At 31.9% G+C, this 20,056-nt stretch overlaps 1 protein-coding gene across 1 annotated transcript in view; it reads right to left on the bottom strand.

Annotated features, from left to right (window-relative positions):
* Positions 1-4,181: 4,181 nt before the first annotated feature.
* Positions 4,182-20,056, bottom strand: part of LOC107453824 (galactoside alpha-(1,2)-fucosyltransferase 2) — a 30,682-nt gene continuing 14,807 nt past the window's right edge. Inside the window, exons 3-5 of the mRNA XM_071185294.1 lie at positions 18,491-18,690; positions 13,389-13,640; positions 4,182-4,727 (exon numbers count right to left, since the gene is read on the bottom strand). Coding sequence (XP_071041395.1) covers positions 4,263-4,727; positions 13,389-13,640; positions 18,491-18,690 — 917 coding nt within the window. The 3' untranslated portion in view covers positions 4,182-4,262. The remainder of the gene's footprint in view (positions 4,728-13,388; positions 13,641-18,490; positions 18,691-20,056) is intronic.

The following is a 20,056-nucleotide window of genomic DNA, read 5'->3' as shown; positions in this document are numbered from 1 at the left end:
GTGCTTTGTAGGCCACCGAGAAATATCATCTACCACAAACGAACCCGAAACTGCGAGTGACATCCAAAAATAGGTGTTGAACACGCAAAATATGGGAAATGAAAATACGCTTTGAGTCTTTTTCGGAAACTCGACATTTTGAGCTCGCTTTTCTATGAACAACAACTGCATCGCATTGATGAAAGCATGTGGTTTCGTATCAGCGATGTGTTGAGAGGAATTCCGGAACTGAGTGCTGCAAACTTGACAGAGTAAACAATACACAAAAGTTATCTGAAAGCTCAGGGAATAAATCAGAGTGTGCAGCAGCCGTTTGAGGTACTCTAGAGCGATTTCTCCTGATTCGATGTTTAAAGTTAACCCGTACACAAAATAAGGGTGATCACCAATTTCCAGGAAAGTTAAGGGCGTGAAAGCGAAAATCACGGGCAACAGAAGTATAAAAGCAGTCATTATTCGAACTGAACAATGCTTCTCTATGGGTTGACTCAATAGAATTTTCGTTAACATTTTCTGTTGGAGATTAATGGTCACTAATGCTATGAAATTCATTGTGTGCGAAAAACAGAACATGATGGTTATTTTCCAAAGCCTATGATTCGACTTAATATGTTTATAACCCATATACAGCGCATCGAAGTAAGTTAAAAGCAAAAGTAAGCGAATCGCGATTGCTAAAAATAATTCCTTAGTTGTTCGAAAGTCAGCAATAAGGCCACAGTAGTACAAAATTCGATACAAATAATTTTTCTTTGGTATTTTTTCTCTTTGCCGCGATCGTGACATAGTACTGATTAAACTATAGCTAGATGATTAAAGTGTTCGTTTTAATGCTACTGAGATTATCATCACTTAACTATGGCCAAGCGCCTACCCCGTTTTTCATGGTCAGGTTCTGAACCGGTACCGCGATTTTTAAACTTCCATAACACAACTATCGAGAAGACTTAACACTTTTTTTTTCAGATTATCTTACACCTTGTCATATTGAAATACGTTACACTGTTCTTAACTTCCAAGAATCTTCAACAAAAAAAAATATATTGTCCTATTGATCCAATTTAAAATAGTTGATCATCATACTTTTTACATCTACAGTCATCAGTGCTAAAGTACGAAATTTTTTCTTTTTGATGTGGCAGCATATTAACAATTTAAAAAAAAGCCAAGAAAATAAATACAATGTTTTATTATTTTTGCATTGATAAAATTTTATTTCTTTCAATGAGGTTCTTTGATCTTAATATCTTTAGTAAATTCTATTTTGTTCAGTTACTTATGAAATATTGATTTATTGTAATCAATATAATGATTCAATTATAGTGATTGGATATTGTATGTATGGATTTCTGGAGGTATACGTAACAACAAACAAATTAAAATATTGATTTTTTTTCATACTTTTTTTAAAAGTGGTGTTGATAATGCTCCACGGAAATTTTAACTTGAACTGATCTTTACGAAAATAGGTGAGTTAATCATTTATTTATAAAGATACATATTAAAATGAATAGTGTAGAATTTTCAACTGCTTCCTCAATCAAAACTAAAATGTCAATTTTTCAATTGTCAGAGAGGTCAACTTGTTCCTTTTTGCAAAAAAATATTTTTTTAGAGGTAGGTGCGTCTTAAGTTATTTTTAGTTCAATAAATTAAATTTTAAACAATTTTTCCCCCGCAATGTATGAAACACACAAGGCCGTATATAAAATACACCTTTGTTGTAATCATCTCGAGGTAAAACTATTAGGAAGTTGGCGAAAATGTCCTTTATTCTGTTGTGTTTATGTGTTGTTGTTGTTGTTACTAATGCAACTTGCCAATATCAGCAAGCTCAAGTCAGAAGTCTAATTTGAGCTGTGCTTCATCTAAAGTATTAGATGATTTACATACAATTACGTCGAGAAATGCTGAGTCGATCCTTGTTTATTGTTAATTGGTGCATCCCCATATTTTTAGTTTTGATGTTGAGGTCACCAAGGACAATTGTAGTATCTATATTTATGTCGAAATAGCTTTTAAAGTGTTCGTAATTCAAATCATTGTTTGGTGGATTATAAATGATAGCATGGCGTTCGTTAAATTGCATTATAACAGAGTTTTCATCTATATTATCAGTTGCTTTAAGATTGAGATATATAACTTTTGGCGTTGAGGTCACCAAGGACAATTGTATCTATATTTATGTCGAAATAGCTTTTAAATTGTTCCTAATTCAAATCATTGTTTGGTGGATTATAAATAATAGTATGACGTTCGTTAAATTGCATTATAACAGAGTTTTCATCTATATTATCAGTTGTTTTAAGATTATATATGGATCTTGAGATATATATTGCTGAGCCACCACCATAGTGTGTGAGACTATCACGTCGATAAGAGTTGTAATTCAGTATTTTTAACCTCTGACATGGTCTGGCACGAGTCTCACTGATAGCAATTACGTCAGAGGATTTTATCGGACAGCCGCAGTGCCCAGCAACATCTTAGTAACTGGTCCTCTGCAAGCGATGAAACTAGTATATCTATCCTGCTCAAGATGAAAAAGATTTCACAGCACCATGACGTACATCTCCAATGGATTCCATCCCATGTTAATATTAGTGGCAACGAGATAGCAGATAGATTGGCCCAAGCGGGCATTGAGGAAGATATATCCACCGGGTCATCACTTACTTATGAGGAACTTTACTCCAATGAAAAATATAGACAAAAATCAATCTGGCAAACTCCACCTACGCACCAATGGAACACCGCAACATCTCTGGGAATCAATTGCGATCGAAGACTGCCTTTGCCAAATTCTGAACTGGTCACCTAAAATGTCTAACATTCGAACATGGCGCAAAAATTTACTCGACTTGTAAGAAATGCTGTGTCCATCCAGCCTCACCGAAACATGTACTTGAATAGAAAAATTGTGTCCATAGAGGTAGCATAGAAGTTTTTCAATTATTTTATTCAACCTGTGTTGTTTATATAGTTTTATATACTGTCAAAAACTTGGAAGAATTATCACTATACCAAAAAAACAATTTATTATATTTCAGCTTCTTTTTTTTACCGAAGTCCAGAAACACTGGCTCCGATCAGTGTGGCAAAGTTGCTCCGGATTCGACAAATTGTTTCAAAAAACGGTAGAGGATTACGAAATAAAGTCGCAGATTTTTGGTCAATTTTCCATTTTTTTTAAATACCTCAGCTCGACTAACAAGTAACAAAGCGGCGTATTTTATAAGTCTTAGAATTATTTGGAAGTAGTGGTGAGTAAAAATCCACTAAATGGAATTTACTAACCCAGAAATATACATTAAAAGACTACCTACCACTCGAAAATATTTATCCGCTGCCGCTGTCAGGAGCAAATTGGCATCTCTGGTTTGTGGGTGGGTTGAGGGTTAAGAGACCGAGGGTGTGCGGTATGTAAAGTGCTCGACTTCGTGCACAAGTCGATAGGCTACCAAATCAGGGAAGCAGAAGATCAAAACTGTGATATGGCATGTCTTCGAATCAATCTCAGTCATGCTTCCTAGACCATTGTTGCCAATAGCCCATTGTGCAGCTCTAGTGTGACGTAAATAAACAACTACCAATACCAGCTTGGGTTCTCATGGTGTTGCCACTCTTTTGAAAATTATTTTAAACTACTAAAAGAACATATTAATTATTTTCAAAAATGGCAGAAATGCTATGGGACCGAATATTATTTCACATTTGCTATTTGATTTTACTTTTTTTTATACTAATGTATTGAATACACTAATATTAGTTGTCAGATGTATCAGTGGTTATAGCATTTTATTAGGATTCTGCAACATGTTAACAATTAACGTGATTATATTTATTTCTTAAAACAAACCTAGTGTCACTATTTAAAGTGTAAGCTTAAAATTAAATACTTTGCTGGATTTAAATTTAGCTACAACTTTTGTTTCTTAGTTAAAAATAAATTAGCTATCACATTTAAAACTTTTTGACATGACTATTGAAATATATGTACCTACACATGGGCTGATACTTACTCAGAAAAGAGAAAAGAATGGAAGTAAAAATCAAAGATAATATATTTAGTCTCCGGAGAAAAAAAAAGACAGAATCGGAATAAATTTTTCAACCAGATTTTCTCTTCTTTGGAAAAAGCTCGTTTCTTGAGATGGTATAGAAGAATCAATTCGAACACATGAAAACAGTAATAATTTTATTTTTAAATAAAAAAATAAATAATGAAGCTCGATTTGTATCAAATATATGCATCACAGCTTTTACGTCATAAAGGGATTCGTGTAGGATTCCCAGAATCCAGGTTTTGTGGTAGATATCCCAATCCAGTCTGTGGGATACATCTTCTCGTACACAAAATAGTCCCTTACAAAACTTGTGTTTGGCTTTAAAAAGTCTGCGAAGTACACTACCTCACCACCTCCGAGGTACCCACCCCAGAACCCATAGGTACCGTAGCTCATAATGGTGTGGTTGCACTCGGTGAGCAACGCCAGATCATGTCCGGCGCTAGGACTATCCGGCGTTGTCACAATTCCGAGATCGGTGAGATTCTTCCGACACCAATCTCTGTCGTCGCTTATGGCCAAGAAGGTTACGTTGTCGTATTTGAAATTGAAATATTCCATCGCACGTTCGAAATATTCTCGGTCCACCTCCCTTCCTTCGTAACCTCGTAACCAGCCTCCTCTTGAATGGGAAAGATAATCTCCTCTTCTGACATGAACCTGTTGGAAATATCATTAAACCATTTTAAAAGTCGTAATAAAATATATTTCATTTCACTAGGAGGCTTCCCCCCCTGTTCGCTGGCTCTCCCCAACCCCCGAAACTGCTTTCGCAGTTCATTTCGGATTGCTTCGCAATCCAATGCTCGCTTTGCTCGCTCATTGGATACGCTCTTAACGTCTAGCTTTCGTATACTTTTTTGAATACTGAAGTTCCGAAAACTTTTCACTGTAGAAAATTCTACACCTGTACATTTCAATATTAATTTGAAATTGCAAACAGTTCACATATTTTTCTTAATCACACTATTCTAAATTTCAGTTGTTGAGAAAAGTAACTGTTGTAAGTTTTGTTTTAAAGTCTTTCCCACTATTTCATGTTATAAAAGAATATGAAATAGTAGTCTGAATAGCAGATAGAGATAATTTCTTTAAAAACACATTTGTTAATTTGGGCATTTGGTGATACAACACTTATAGAATTGAAGGATTTGTTACGTCAAGCGCTCAGGTATCTTAATTTTGATCTAGTTGCGCTTCTATGTCATTTTGATTTATGTTGCTAAGTTAACTATCAAAAAATTCGATGGCTGGCAACAGCATTTTTATTTTTTAAGTTTCTTATTTTTATTTCTTTTAGAATTCGTTCCTTTTTTAGCGAAATGTTTTTTAACCTAACAGAATTCTTTGCCGGCTGTTTTCTCTGTAAATGAAGAAAATAAAGTAAATATTTAAGTGTAGTGAAAAGAATCTTATTTAGTTGTACAAAGCACTTCAGCCAAAATTTGGGAGTCACGTAAGAGAATNGCACGTTCGAAATATTCTCGGTCCACCTCCCTTCCTTCGTAACCTCGTAACCAGCCTCCTCTTGAATGGGAAAGATAATCTCCTCTTCTGACATGAACCTGTTGGAAATATCATTAAACCATTTTAAAAGTCGTAATAAAATATATTTCATTTCATTATCGGTGTTAAGCATACGACCACCTTTAGATGAATGCTATCAATGTTCAACTCCATAGCCTTGTAATATTGAACCCAACCCAGGAGACAAGAAAATTCCTGGATCAAGCATTCGAATAAACTGACCTTCGTAGAGAACTTTTTTTGGAACTAACCCGTAATTTACGTTACAGGGAGAGAGAAAGAAAAACTCTGACCGTTGGCTGCATAGCAAATAGATTCTATCCCATGATTCATTCACCACTGAGAATATTTCATATATCAACACAGTCAGAGGCAGAATGGTATTGAAAAGTCGACCTGATTCTGAGTTTGCAACTATAAATCTTCAACTCCGTAGCCTGGTAATTTTGAACTCATTCCAAAAGAAAAACACTCTTGAATCAAGAATTAAGACAAACTCGCTTTTTCGGAGGACATATTGAGTTAAACTCACCACACTTAATAGTTACACGGCGAGAATAACCACGGAAGTTTCCACTGTTTGCGTGACGACATACTGACTTTTACCCATGATCTGTTAACCACTCAGTATATTTTACGTCATAATGATTGTCGAAATTGTATCAGAAATAGCATTCAAATCAATCAGATATCATCACAACCACTTCATTGTGAGGCAAGTACCTGATTTATTTGTACCTATTATAATAATATTTTTTTAAAAAAGAAGTTTTTAAAAACTACTTTTTTTCAAATGTACTTAGAAGAAAATATTTTACGTTAGATTTAAAACGAAAGTTGTGAGGCTATAACTTTTGAAGCGAAAGCAATGTGCTCCACGTTTTCTTTTTTCTCCTATTAGCAAAAATAAAATCATTTTTCTTTTTCAGGGCAAAGTGTTCGGGTTTGTTGGCAGGGCGCTGGACTCACGTTCGTGAGAACAGGATTTCAAATACAGCCGGCCAAAGACACCTTGTGAATGGTGACTAGTGTGCGTTAAATCTATTGGGTCACAAAGTCCTCCATGTTCCCATAACAAATTATATCTCTGGGGTTTCTGAATTGGAGATGGATCGTTCTCCAGTTCAGGTCAAAATTTCGATCTGTGTATAAATGAATAGGTCCGCCCTATAAAACGGGTGTGACATATGAGTGTGAAAGAATTTGAATTCTTGGCCATAGATGGCGCCATTTAAAAACAAGGGCAATCACATCCCCAGCTCCTCAATAGCTTACGACAACAACAACTAAATTCGTTTTCAGCAAACGAGTAAATGCAATATGTTTTATTATTTGGGCTTGTAGGCTTAGCTCTCTATTGAAGTATTATGTACAACATTCGCATACAAAACATAAATATTTTCTTACAAATACAATTGCTATTACTAATTTAACCGTCATTAACGATTAATTTACTTGTAGGGGTCTAGGCACCTTGTTCGCTACTGCTCACCGGACCCGGTGATCACTAAGCGATCATCGAAAATTTAAATTATTCACTTAAAATATATGCACTAAAAAGTAATATGTTCTTTTCTTACGCTTGAGCCCCCTCCCCGTCCGAACACGATTCTATTAAGATGGAACATAAATAATATTTTTAAGTAATCATTTTTTTTAAATAACATTGAAATTAAGCAAATTTAGTGAGTTTACAACCGTCATTTAGTATTTTTATTTACCAAATAGACTGATTAAATACAATTTGTGCATGCATTCAAAAATGCACCGATAACAAGGGCTGACTGTGTTACACCATTATCTTTTTAAGTTAAACTAAAAGCATGTGCTAAATATGAGCCAATTATTTTAACAAAAATTGGCAGATAAATTTTTTAAATGTGTGTTTGTTTGTTTTTTTAATAGAAAGAAAAAGGAAAATTTATTTTTACATAACAAAAAATTCAACTGTGAAATTTTTTTTCATTATAAATTGAATGAAATTGGTCTTTAAACTAAACTTTTAATCGAAAGTATGTTACGCTTTAGCTCAATAAATTCAATTCCCAACCTGCTTGTTTAAAACTCTCTTACCGTCGGACTAGCCATGAGAGGTTTGCGTGATTTTTTTCTGTGTGTAGCGCAAATATGTGTTTATTTGACAGAAAAACTTTTCATAAAAGCAAAATTTCTCCTTGTTTGGTGCTCGATCTACGAGTTTGATTTTTTGGGGTTCAAAATGAATTCAATACGAAGATGGAATCGTAACATTTACGATTTCAAAACTACGATATGAATTTTCTGTTCAACATTAGTTATACGATAAAAATTTTACATCGAGTATCGAAAAGTTCTCGAATGTTCCTCGAATATCGGAAAGTTGAAGAGAATGTTCTAAAATAGATTTCATTGCATGCAAATTATGTTATAGGTTTGGATGATTAAAAACTAAGCCCTGATAGTTAAGGCATTTTTCATTTAATATAACGTCATATCAGTAAAACATTTTTAAGGTATCCTACATTTAACAGAAGTAACATTAAATTCAATTAAAAATTTAAGCAAATCAAATGACTGATGAAGTGATTATAAAGGTCTCTGTTGCCAGCAGTTTCCACTCATAGCAAAGTTTTACGTTACCATTCTACTCTGCTCAAAAAAATGAGGGGAGCAAGCAAACAAGTTATGAAACCTTTGCGTGATAGCCATGCATGAGCATAAAATGGAGAATACAGGTTTAACTAAGCGCAATACATGAAAAAAGAAGCTAAAAACAATTACATGGAAACTTTAACTATACGGAATGGTATAAAGAGAGCCGTGGTGGCTCAGGGGATAGAGCGCTAGCCTCCCAATGAGGTGAACCTAGTTTGAATCCCAGCAATGGCTGAGCGATTCACATTCCGCATGCGGCTCGCATCGACTTCAGTACTGACGTAAAATATCCTCAGTAATAGATGGATCATCATGGGTTAGTCTCATTGCCATAAGGCTAACAGTGGAAGGTTTTCATGGTTTTCTTCTCCATGTAACACAAATGCGGGTTAGTTCCATCAAAAAAGTCCTTCTCGAAGGCAAATTTCTCCCAATTCTTCCCTTGTCTTCTGGATTGATTTCAAAGTTACAAGGCTACGGAGTCGAACATTGGTGGTCGTAAACCTAAAAATTGGATCGGCTCTTCAACGATGGTCATAATATATATATATAGATACTTAGCTAAAGTTCATACTTTTNTATATATATATATATATATATATATATATATATATATATATATATATATATATATATATATATATATATATATATATATATATATATATATATATATATATATATATATATATATATATATATATATATATATATATATATATATATATATATATATATATATATATATATATATATATATATATATATATATATATATATATATATATATATATATATATATATATATATATATATATATATATATATATATATATATATATATATATATATATATATATATATATATATATATATATATATATATATATATATATATATATATATATATATATATATATATATATATATATATATATATATATATATATATATATATATATATATATATATATATATATATATATATATATATATATATATATATATATATATATATATATATATATATATATATATATATATATATATATATATATATATATATATATATATATATATATATATATATATATATATATATATATATATATATATATATATATATATATATATATATATATATATATATATATATATATATATATATATATATATATATATATATATATATATATATATATATATATATATATATATATATATATATATATATATATATATATATATATATATATATATATATATATATATATATATATATATATATATATATATATATATATATATATATATATATATATATATATATATATATATATATATATATATATATATATATATATATATATATATATATATATATATATATATATATATATATATATATATATATATATATATATATATATATATATATATATATATATATATATATATATATATATATATATATATATATATATATATATATATATATATATATATATATATATATATATATATATATATATATATATATATATATATATATATATATATATATATATATATATATATATATATATATATATATATATATATATATATATATATATATATATATATATATATATATATATATATATATATATATATATATATATATATATATATATATATATATATATATATATATATATATATATATATATATATATATATATATATATATATATATATATATATATATATATATATATATATATATATATATATATATATATATATATATATATATATATATATATATATATATATATATATATATATATATATATATATATATATATATATATATATATATATATATATATATATATATATATATATATATATATATATATATATATATATATATATATATATATATATATATATATATATATATATATATATATATATATATATATATATATATATATATATATATATATATATATATATATATATATATATATATATATATATATATATATATATATATATATATATATATATATATATATATATATATATATATATATATATATATATATATATATATATATATATATATATATATATATATATATATATATATATATATATATATATATATATATATATATATATATATATATATATATATATATATATATATATATATATATATATATATATATATATATATATATATATATATATATATATATATATATATATATATATATATATATATATATATATATATATATATATATATATATATATATATATATATATATATATATATATATATATATATATATATATATATATATATATATATATATATATATATATATATATATATATATATATATATATATATATATATATATATATATATATAAATATATATATATATATATATATATATATATATATATATATATATATATATTATAAAGAGCATGAATTAATGTTTCAAGGTAATAATTTGAAAACATATAGTAAATGACGAAAAACTAATTATACGGAGATGACGCAAAATGTTTATTATGGTGTATGGTCCCCCCGAAATTGCTAAGATTGCCGCGCAACTATTTTGCATGGATGCAATGAAATTATCGATGAGGCTTTGGGGAATACTGTTCCACTCCTAACGAAGTGACTCCAAGTCTTGGACAGTAACAAGAGGCCTTGCAGAAACGCTTCGTCCGAGTGCGCCCCAAGCAGACTTCAGACTTTCAGCTTCTAGACAGTCCTCCACGTGTGAAGCTGTATGTGGTCTGATTGTGTATTAAAAGAAAAAAATGGTCAATGTCTGCAGCATACGATACGACATGGTGTTTGAAGATCTCGTCTGCATACCTTTCAGCAGTTAAATAGCCATTCTGAATGAAATACAGGTCAGAATGTCCACCTATGCTGATTTCAGCCCATACGATAAAATCACCCCATCTGCAATGTGATCCTTTCTAAACAAATATATAGGGTTATATAGATTGCACCTATTTCACCACACTAAACACGTTTGGTGCCACACTCTGAACTGAATCAGGACTTGACTGTAAACAGCACTTGACTCCAATCACTTCGCATGCAATCTCGATCCTCAACAGTTCACTTTCTTCGGACAACACGGTGCCTGTCTTGCAACGGAATACACACCATTTGGCCACCCTCATGAAATCTGTTTCGAATTGTTTACCGTGATACCCTTCGTCCTGCTGCCAAAAGAACCTGTCTTTGAATTAGTATGGTGTTGGCTGTTCTATCTCGACAAGCTGTCAATATGGAGTCATTATTTGCTGTGGTAGAATGTGGACGACCTTTTCCTTCATGACGTCAACCATGCCCTGTTTCTCGGAATCAATTCCAGTCTTGCAATGACGCTTCTTGCGTCTTCAACAGCATCCACTACACTTCGTTGTGTTTGCCTGCATTCCAGTCTCCCGATAACACGCCAAGGCATGAATTCTGGTAGATTCACGTTGTCGTGATATTTTTAAGTTTATTTTCCTCAAAACAAAAGCGGAAAGGTTGATTTTTACTCTGAAATGTCGAAAGACAGCAGCTTCTGCGAAATCAAGATTTCTGCACTTAAATCCTTTTTTTTTTCGTTTTTATCGTCATGAACTTTTATTTGCATATGAAATTTTCTTCTGCTGTTTTCTGCAACACTTAAAACTATTTATATGTTGTTTTGATGTAAGTATGAGAAGATATATTTGTGTAATTTCGTTAAATCCATGTGCTCTCCTATTTTTTTTGCACCCATAAACATTTACTGACCGCTGATCCTGCACCTTGTTGTTCTCTATGTCAAGTCGACCAAACTATTTAGCATGTTTTAACCAACTGCAAACGATTCGAGCAGTTGAGGAAAAAACTCTTTGGCATTTTAGCACCCTGATCTTATATCCCTAATCGGTGACCCTCTAGATCACAATCTTATTACATTTGTTTAAAAAAAAAAAGAACTATACTCTCTGCTTTAAAAAGAAAGTCTTTTCTTTTAACCTAGTGGCTGGCACAGTATAGCCATGTCTGGCTCTTGCGCCAATAAACTTTAATCAACCAACTTAATTTTTTTGAGCAGTGTAGTAGCTACATCCGAATAGTCATCTCACATTCTTTTTAGAAACTATTTTCAAAATTTCTTACTTTATACAAAAATCGAATGATTGTGTCGCAGTTTTTCATTGTTGTCCGTGTATTTTTATTGGTGGAAAAATAACGTGGTAGGATCCAGTTTTCCCTCATTCACTTCCATATTGTTTTGTTTGTCATTAGCCTAAAACAAATCATAAAGGTATTGTTTTTCTATAACATTTTTGCACCCCTAATTTATAGCTATTTTGCTGTACTGCTATCATTACTCTTTTAATTCGTGTGTTTAAAACATAGAGAATTATTGTTTCTTTTTTTTATTATTATTATAATGTAATTCTGCTTAGTTATTTAGAAAGGTGGCCTAATCTCATTAAACATTTCACAATTATATTTTTTGTGCAAATAACATTAATGTACTGTTATAAACTATAGTTAAGACATCAGTTAAATGATTTAGAACTTAACGATCAGCTGCATGAACAATGTGATGCAAACAAAAACTGTATTTAATATATCCACCTGTATTGGTAAGCAAAAATATTAAATTACTATTGTGAACTCATAAAACAATATAATGTTATAAAAATATAAATATTATGGTAAAAAATGTTTCCTGGGAAAAATTACTTCTGTTCACCAATAGATCTAAACATTTATAATAATAACAGAAAATAATATTTGAACTGAGAGTGAGAAGTGGAAGTAGAAGCGTAAGTCAACAGAATTCTTTGTAGTACATACATGTTAAGTGAATAATTTCAGTTTTTGTAAAAAAATTTCTGCCAAGAAACAACAATTATTGCATCATCGGGATTGGTGAGCGGCAGCGAATAGGGGGCGTAACCCCCCCCCCAGTTCTTAAATAAAACAAGAACTTGATGCTTGACTTTTTTTAGTTCGTGTAACAAATTTTAAGAGAAATAAAAGCTTGCATTATAATTGGGAGCGGCTATAGTCAACTAAATTAAAAATTTTGTCTCCTAAGTTATTCAGTTACTTTAAGGCAAAAATGTCTTAACTTACTCCCACATAAACTTTGGTGTGGGGTCTCTGCCTCTTGATCCCCCAGAGGACGTCCTGAGCGTGTTTCCTGTAGGTGGGATTGAATCGGAAGACTTCTCGAATCTCTTTCCTCACGTGATCGAAGAAAGTGTAGGAGGTAGGGTAGACGTTCCCCTTGATGATGTTCGATGTAATCGGAATATGATAATCCTTTTCCTTTAACCAATTTCCAATACTGTAGGGATTGATTTCAACAAACGTTTTCTCATTAAACTAAAGCAGAAAAACAAAGAAGAAACAAGCATGAATAATTTTTCGTTTTACCCTTTGCAAGAAGAATTTAATCATAAAATTTAGTTAACAGAAAGGTATAAAACTGTTAAATTAAAGATGAGCAGAGTAAAACTCCAGATTAAATAAAATTTACTTAACAAAAAGATTTCAAAATCATGACATAGTTACTTGAACAGCATCAATCATATCACACAGATGTAAATAGAACTTAAAAGTGAAAAAACAATTACTAGATCACAGAATACAATTACAAATGATTACGTCTATTTTTTATTATATTGCCACAAAAAGCCAAGTGAATTGGATACCTTTAAATGATGTCATCGTTAGTTAATCGTGACATGTGTCGATTCAGAAGCCAATCATAAACATAATTAAATATCTCATTTTTGGAAGAGGTACCTCTATTTGAATGATTAAGCATACTGTATTCAACCACTGGAGACAAATGATCACGAAAATGCAAAGGATACAAATTTGAGAAATGGTCGAGCAAGATTACATTTATAAGGAATCATGAATATTTCGATGTAAGTGAATTTTTTTTTATCTATACCATTATTATTAAAATCATTATAAGAATAGCACTAGAAAACCTACTAAACTCAGAATCCAATTCACAGGATATCCTAACTCTCAATATTTCTTTTGGCTGTCTCTTAGTCATGCAGTGGACTGATCGTAAAGACACAGTATAACACCGAAGACAAGCTTCACTGGCTGCTGTCAGTAAGCAGGTGGATGACCATTTTAATCAACCTGCTTAGGGGCAGAGAGTGCACGGTATCGACCCTCGTTAACTGTCCTACCGCAAAGTGCTTGACTTTACGCGCAAGTCAACGGGGCTACCAAAGCAGGGGAGCAGAGGACCAAACTTGCGATGACATGTCTTCGGATCATCCTCAGGGATGTTTCCCAGACCGTCTCTAATAGCCCAGTGTACCCAACTCACCCACCTTCAATTGTTGTTCGGAGATCCTCAATGCAATACTTGCAAGTTTTTACTTGCAATCCATGCTATTTTAATCATTTGCCCTTATTTTAACCAACATCGCATCACCTATTTTGGTAGATCCATTTTATGTATAAAAGACTTGTTAGATGAAACCCAACATATTTGCTATTGGTATTTTAAATTGTATATAGCTGTTTTATTGTATTTACAATTTTATCAAAACTTTAAACAACTTTTGTAAGTTTCTACCTATGCAGTTTTACTAGTAATCGCCATGCTATCTCTCATCTATGTACTTTCCGAACATAAATGATGCACTTTCAAAACCGTGTTCAAACCTGTTTCAAAACCTGTTTCAAAACCGAGTGTTTGGAGCAGCATGTCCTTTTTGGACCTAATGGCATTAAACCATACTTTTAATTCAATTCAATTACAATAGCCCATTGTGCAGGTCTAGTGCGACGTAAATAAAGTACCTACCTTTGCTGCCTTTTGGATTTTTAATTTTCTATTGGCGAGCGAAATGGGCTTCGTGGCGCAGAAATCTCTACCTATGGCAACACTTCACATTCTTTCACCCTCAGCAATAGGAGAGGGAAGTACGTAAGTTTCAAATAGATTAAAAACTTTTGAGTTTCGGGAACTATATGGAACTGAAAACTACATTAAACATAGTTCTAAATGAAAATGTCGCTATAATTTTAAAAAATAATTTTGACAAGTAATAATCGTTGTGCAATCCTATACAACTGAGAAGAGAAGGAGAGGGAGGGTAAGGACGTGAAACCGGTTTTTTTTCAGGGAGGCGTATTCTAGCGTTGCGATGGCGAATAGATTTTAACTACTTATTTTAACCAATTGATTTCAAATAATGGGTAAGGGCAACACTATTTTATTTCTATTATACTGCTTTTGGACCCCTTTATGTTAATTTTACTTTTTGCGTTTTTCGTTATATCTCCAGAACTTTGTAAGCTAATTGAAAAGTGTTTGTGCACAATTGTGAAATTCAATTATCCAAGCTTAATTCCACGCAAAAAATAACTTTTAGTAAATATTTATTATTTTATTTAATAATGGTGAAAAAAAATTTTGAATTTTAAGGTACACATTTTTGCATCATTCTGAAGAATGTAATTTTAAATGACAAAATACAAAACTTGAGTAAAATCGGTTAAATAGTTCCTAAGAAATCGCCATCGCTAGAGACAAACACAGTATACGCCTGGGTCAAAGGCAAGTTAATGAGGTGGTGTGGAAAAATCACTTGAATATTAATTCAATTTTTGCAAACAGTGTGAGTCAACGTGTTGACGTTATTCAAAGTGGCACCCGAAGAGTGGCACACAAGTGGAATAGAAGTAAAGACGAACAGATAACCAATCGGTAACTCGATGTAGATCACGTGTTACTCAATTTACAACTCAGGTTCAGCAAAGATTTAGAGCAGATCAGACCAGTCAGTGAACCACAAGAGAGCCAAAGATGAGAGAGATGACGAGAACCAGCTGCTCACGGAGAACCACAATCCTCAAAGACAGCAGGCAGAAGAATCACCAGAACTGTCAGGGACAGATCCACCTTAGAGTAACAATCATCAAGAGAGCAAGTCAGTAAGATCATCAGATCACGTGACCCGACGCAGATGGACCATCAGTAAGACAGTTGAACTAAATCATTCAGGAGCGGTGATCAAGCAGACAATATTCAGATTAAGGCAATTCATTAATGCAAAGGAATCTTGAGATGATGTTGAGTCAATGAATGCACCAATTATCGAAGGGAATCAAATCCAGTGATGACGTCAGAAATCAATTAAGCACAAGTTGACATCCATCACCAGAGGTAAACTGTTTACACACAGATCATTGAAGACATCAGCTGTTGACAATTAGTATCAATCAATACTGCACAATCAAAACAAGTATTTCAAAATCATCAGTGAAAAATCGAAATATGCAGTGAAGTAAAATAAAGCAGGCAAAAGATTTAGTTGACAGTAAAATTCACTACAGCATGAAAAATGCCAATTCAAATACGTACAAGCATAGATCATTTCTGAAAATTGTCGTCTGTTGAATCACAATTTAAGTAGTCACAAATTATACTAATCTTCCAAAAAGGATAAACTGAACAACACTGAAGTAGGTAATGGATTAGGGACAGCTTGTGTTTTGCAGCCATATTGAATAAATGTACTTCAGCACGTATATAACGTGAACATTTTTAAACAAATTTCGCTCACCATTAACATTTTTAAATCGACGTAAAGCTCATGACAAGATGAACAATAATGTTATTTAAAATAAGCACTAATCAATGATAACATTAAAATAACATTTGTAGAAATCACTTAACAAACGCAGATCACCTACACTCAGCTGTTGCCATCCCCCATGAGCTTAAAGGTAAAAACATTTTTATTCAGCGTTCCTCATTCTATATGCTATTTTATTTTAATGTAAAGTGGTAGCTAGGTACTTTATTTACGTCGCACTGGAGCTGCACGGCGACTGTCTGGGAAACATCCCTGAGGATGATCTGAAAGTAAGCCATCGCAATTTTAATCTTCTGCAATGGGGATGGTTCCCCTGCTTTGGTAGCCCGACGACCTGGGCACGAATTCAAGCACTTAACGGTAGAACGAGGACCGCTACCGTGCACCCTCGGTCCCTACGCATGTCGATCAAAGTAGTCACTCACCCGCTTACTGATCGCAGCCAGTGGTGCTTGACTTTAGTTTTCTACTAGTAGCCGTGTCTTTATTACGAGAATTTCTCCCATTACGACCAGTCCACTGCGGGACTTTTAATGTAAAGTGATAGTCAATACTGAAAAGATTAATTTCCGCAATATTTTCTATTTTATAAATCAGGATTATACTCGAGAATATCACATTTACTGACGAAGAAACACTTAGTTGAATTACCCTGTTGAGCATTAAATAAACAAACATAACGTCATTTAAAAGAAATTCTGTCTCTGTGTCAGTGTTGTGGACACCATCTCAGCCTACCACGGCAAAGATTAGAATTCAATTTTTCGGGGTAATTGCTGATTGAAATGCAATTTCTCCGATCGTGTATTGGAATGCTACGACGACAATTTTATTTCTTATGAATTGTTGCTATGGATGGAGTGTAAACAATAGCAAACTCCTTAAAATCAGNTTAAACGAGGACCGATAACGTGCACCCTTGGTCCCTAAGCATGTTGATCAAAGTAGTCACTCACCCTCTTACTGATCGCAGCAATGACTTCGGTGTTCTACTAGTAGCCGTGTTTTTACGAGAATTTTGCCCATTACGACCAGTCCACTGCGGGACTTTTAATGTAAAGTGATAGTCAATACTGCAAAGATTAATTTCCGCAATATTTTCTATTTAATAAATCCGGATTATACTCGAGAATATCACATTTACTGACGAAGAAACACTTAGTTGAATTACCCTGTTGAGCATTAAATGAACAAACATCACGTCATTTAAAAAAAAATTCTGTCTCTGTGTCAGTGTTGTGGACACCATCTCAGCCTAAGATGGCTAAGATTACAATTCAATTTTTCGGGGTAAATGCTGATTGAAATGCAATTTCTCCGATCGTGTATCGGAATGCTACGACGACAATTTTATTTCTTATGAATTGTTGCTATGGATGGAGTGTAAACAATAGCAAACTCCTTAAAATCAGAAGAAATTTAGAAAACTTCCGGAGTATCCTTCCGCTTTTATAATTATTCGATGCCATGAAAGAGGTTTAACAGCTCCACTTCACTTCCTCACAAAGGGAAGATGTGACGAGCTGTCTTTTGCTCTAAGCCAAGCAATTCAATACAATTTTTTTTTTTTTATCTTAAGAATAAGCATGAACTCACTACAGGCGTCTGGATGTCAAAGTACTTGGAAAGGACTTCGTAGTTGGAGGTCTTTATCTGCATATGTCGCTTGTTCAACGCACTCAGTCCAAAGAGGGTTGCATAGGTGAACATCTGGTTGCCCAGTCGGCCCTGATTTGTGTGTATGGTCAGATCGAGTGCATCAACGAGAGGTGGAGGAGCTCGAAAGGTTTCCCCTTCTGTAAAAAAAAAAAGTCATATACTCCGTGATATTGTAAAAATTTCAAAATAATAAGCGAGGAGCAGATTGCTAGAAATGAGCAAGCTATTCTGACAATATGTATTCTGAATATATTTTTAGCTACAGCACAAAGTATGCAGCCATAAAAACTAAACTGATTTACCCATCAACCAGCCTTTGAAAAGTTTATAATGACTTATTAAGTTAAATTAGCATGAGATATCTATCTTAAGAGCCATTATTTTGAAATTCAGACAATGTGTGATAGTTGTATTTTTTGATTGGCTTAATTTTTTTTTATATTGAAGTAGGCAGTGAGAAACAAAGTTAGATCTCCTAAAAAAGTTTTTTCTTGGACCGTGTTGATATCATAGCTAAAACATAACTTAAGCATTTTGACCTTACAGCACATTTGTAAATCTTCAGTTCATCAGGACTGGAAAAATCATTGGAATACGCAAAATAATAATAAATTACATGAAATTTATCCTAATCTTGATAATTGTAAGATCATTTACTGTTGATCGCAAAATACAGACTTTAATTAATAGACTACGTATCGGTCATACTCGTTTTACGCATATGCATTTAATGAAAGCCGAACCTGCACCCAGCTGTACTCTGTGTCAAGTTGACATTTCAACTAAGTTAACTGACTGCAGACGATTCAATTATTTGAGGAAGAAACTTTTTGACAGATTTTATCCCGATCTTTCATCCCTACTTAGTGACCCCATGCATCACAATCTCATCAAAACAATAGGACTGTATTCATTAATATAAGTAAAAGTTCAATTCTTTTACCTATAAAACTGGCGCAGTATAGCCACTTCTGGCTCTTGTGCCAATAAACTTTAGCTAACCAACCAACGTAAAAAAGTTTTCCCTTCCTTACAAAAAATATCGTAGTTCAAGGTATGTTTGAAGTAGTTTATCTATAAAAAGCAACAACGCACTAACGTTCTGTTTTGTATTAATATATCGTTGCCTAGTTATGAACATGTCCATGGGGGCATTGCGACTTTTCTGTTTGATGATGCATCATAGTTATTGAAAAATGTCATTTTTTGGCACTTTTCTACCGTGAAAATCTTGGTTAAGTAACAATCCCCCTACTCATTTTTTTTTTATTTACTGAACATGAAAGGTCACTCTAAGGATAAGCTCTGTGATCCAACACTTGTCCGGGTTATTGAAGCTTTTAGTAAATATAACCATTCAAAATTTAAAAAATGCGAAATCCATATTTTTTCAGATTTATCTCAAAACGGCATCGTCTCGCAACAAAATGAAGTATACCATTTTTTAGGTAATCTACTAACAGGTGGAAAAGAAAGATGAATGGGACCTCTCTCGCGTCTCAT

This window comes from Parasteatoda tepidariorum, chromosome 9 (genome assembly GCF_043381705.1).
Source record: "Parasteatoda tepidariorum isolate YZ-2023 chromosome 9, CAS_Ptep_4.0, whole genome shotgun sequence".
In the NCBI taxonomy this organism is placed as follows: domain Eukaryota; kingdom Metazoa; phylum Arthropoda; class Arachnida; order Araneae; family Theridiidae; genus Parasteatoda; species Parasteatoda tepidariorum.
Note: the sequence above shows the minus strand (reverse complement) of the source record. Positions and strands in the feature narration are given on the sequence as shown.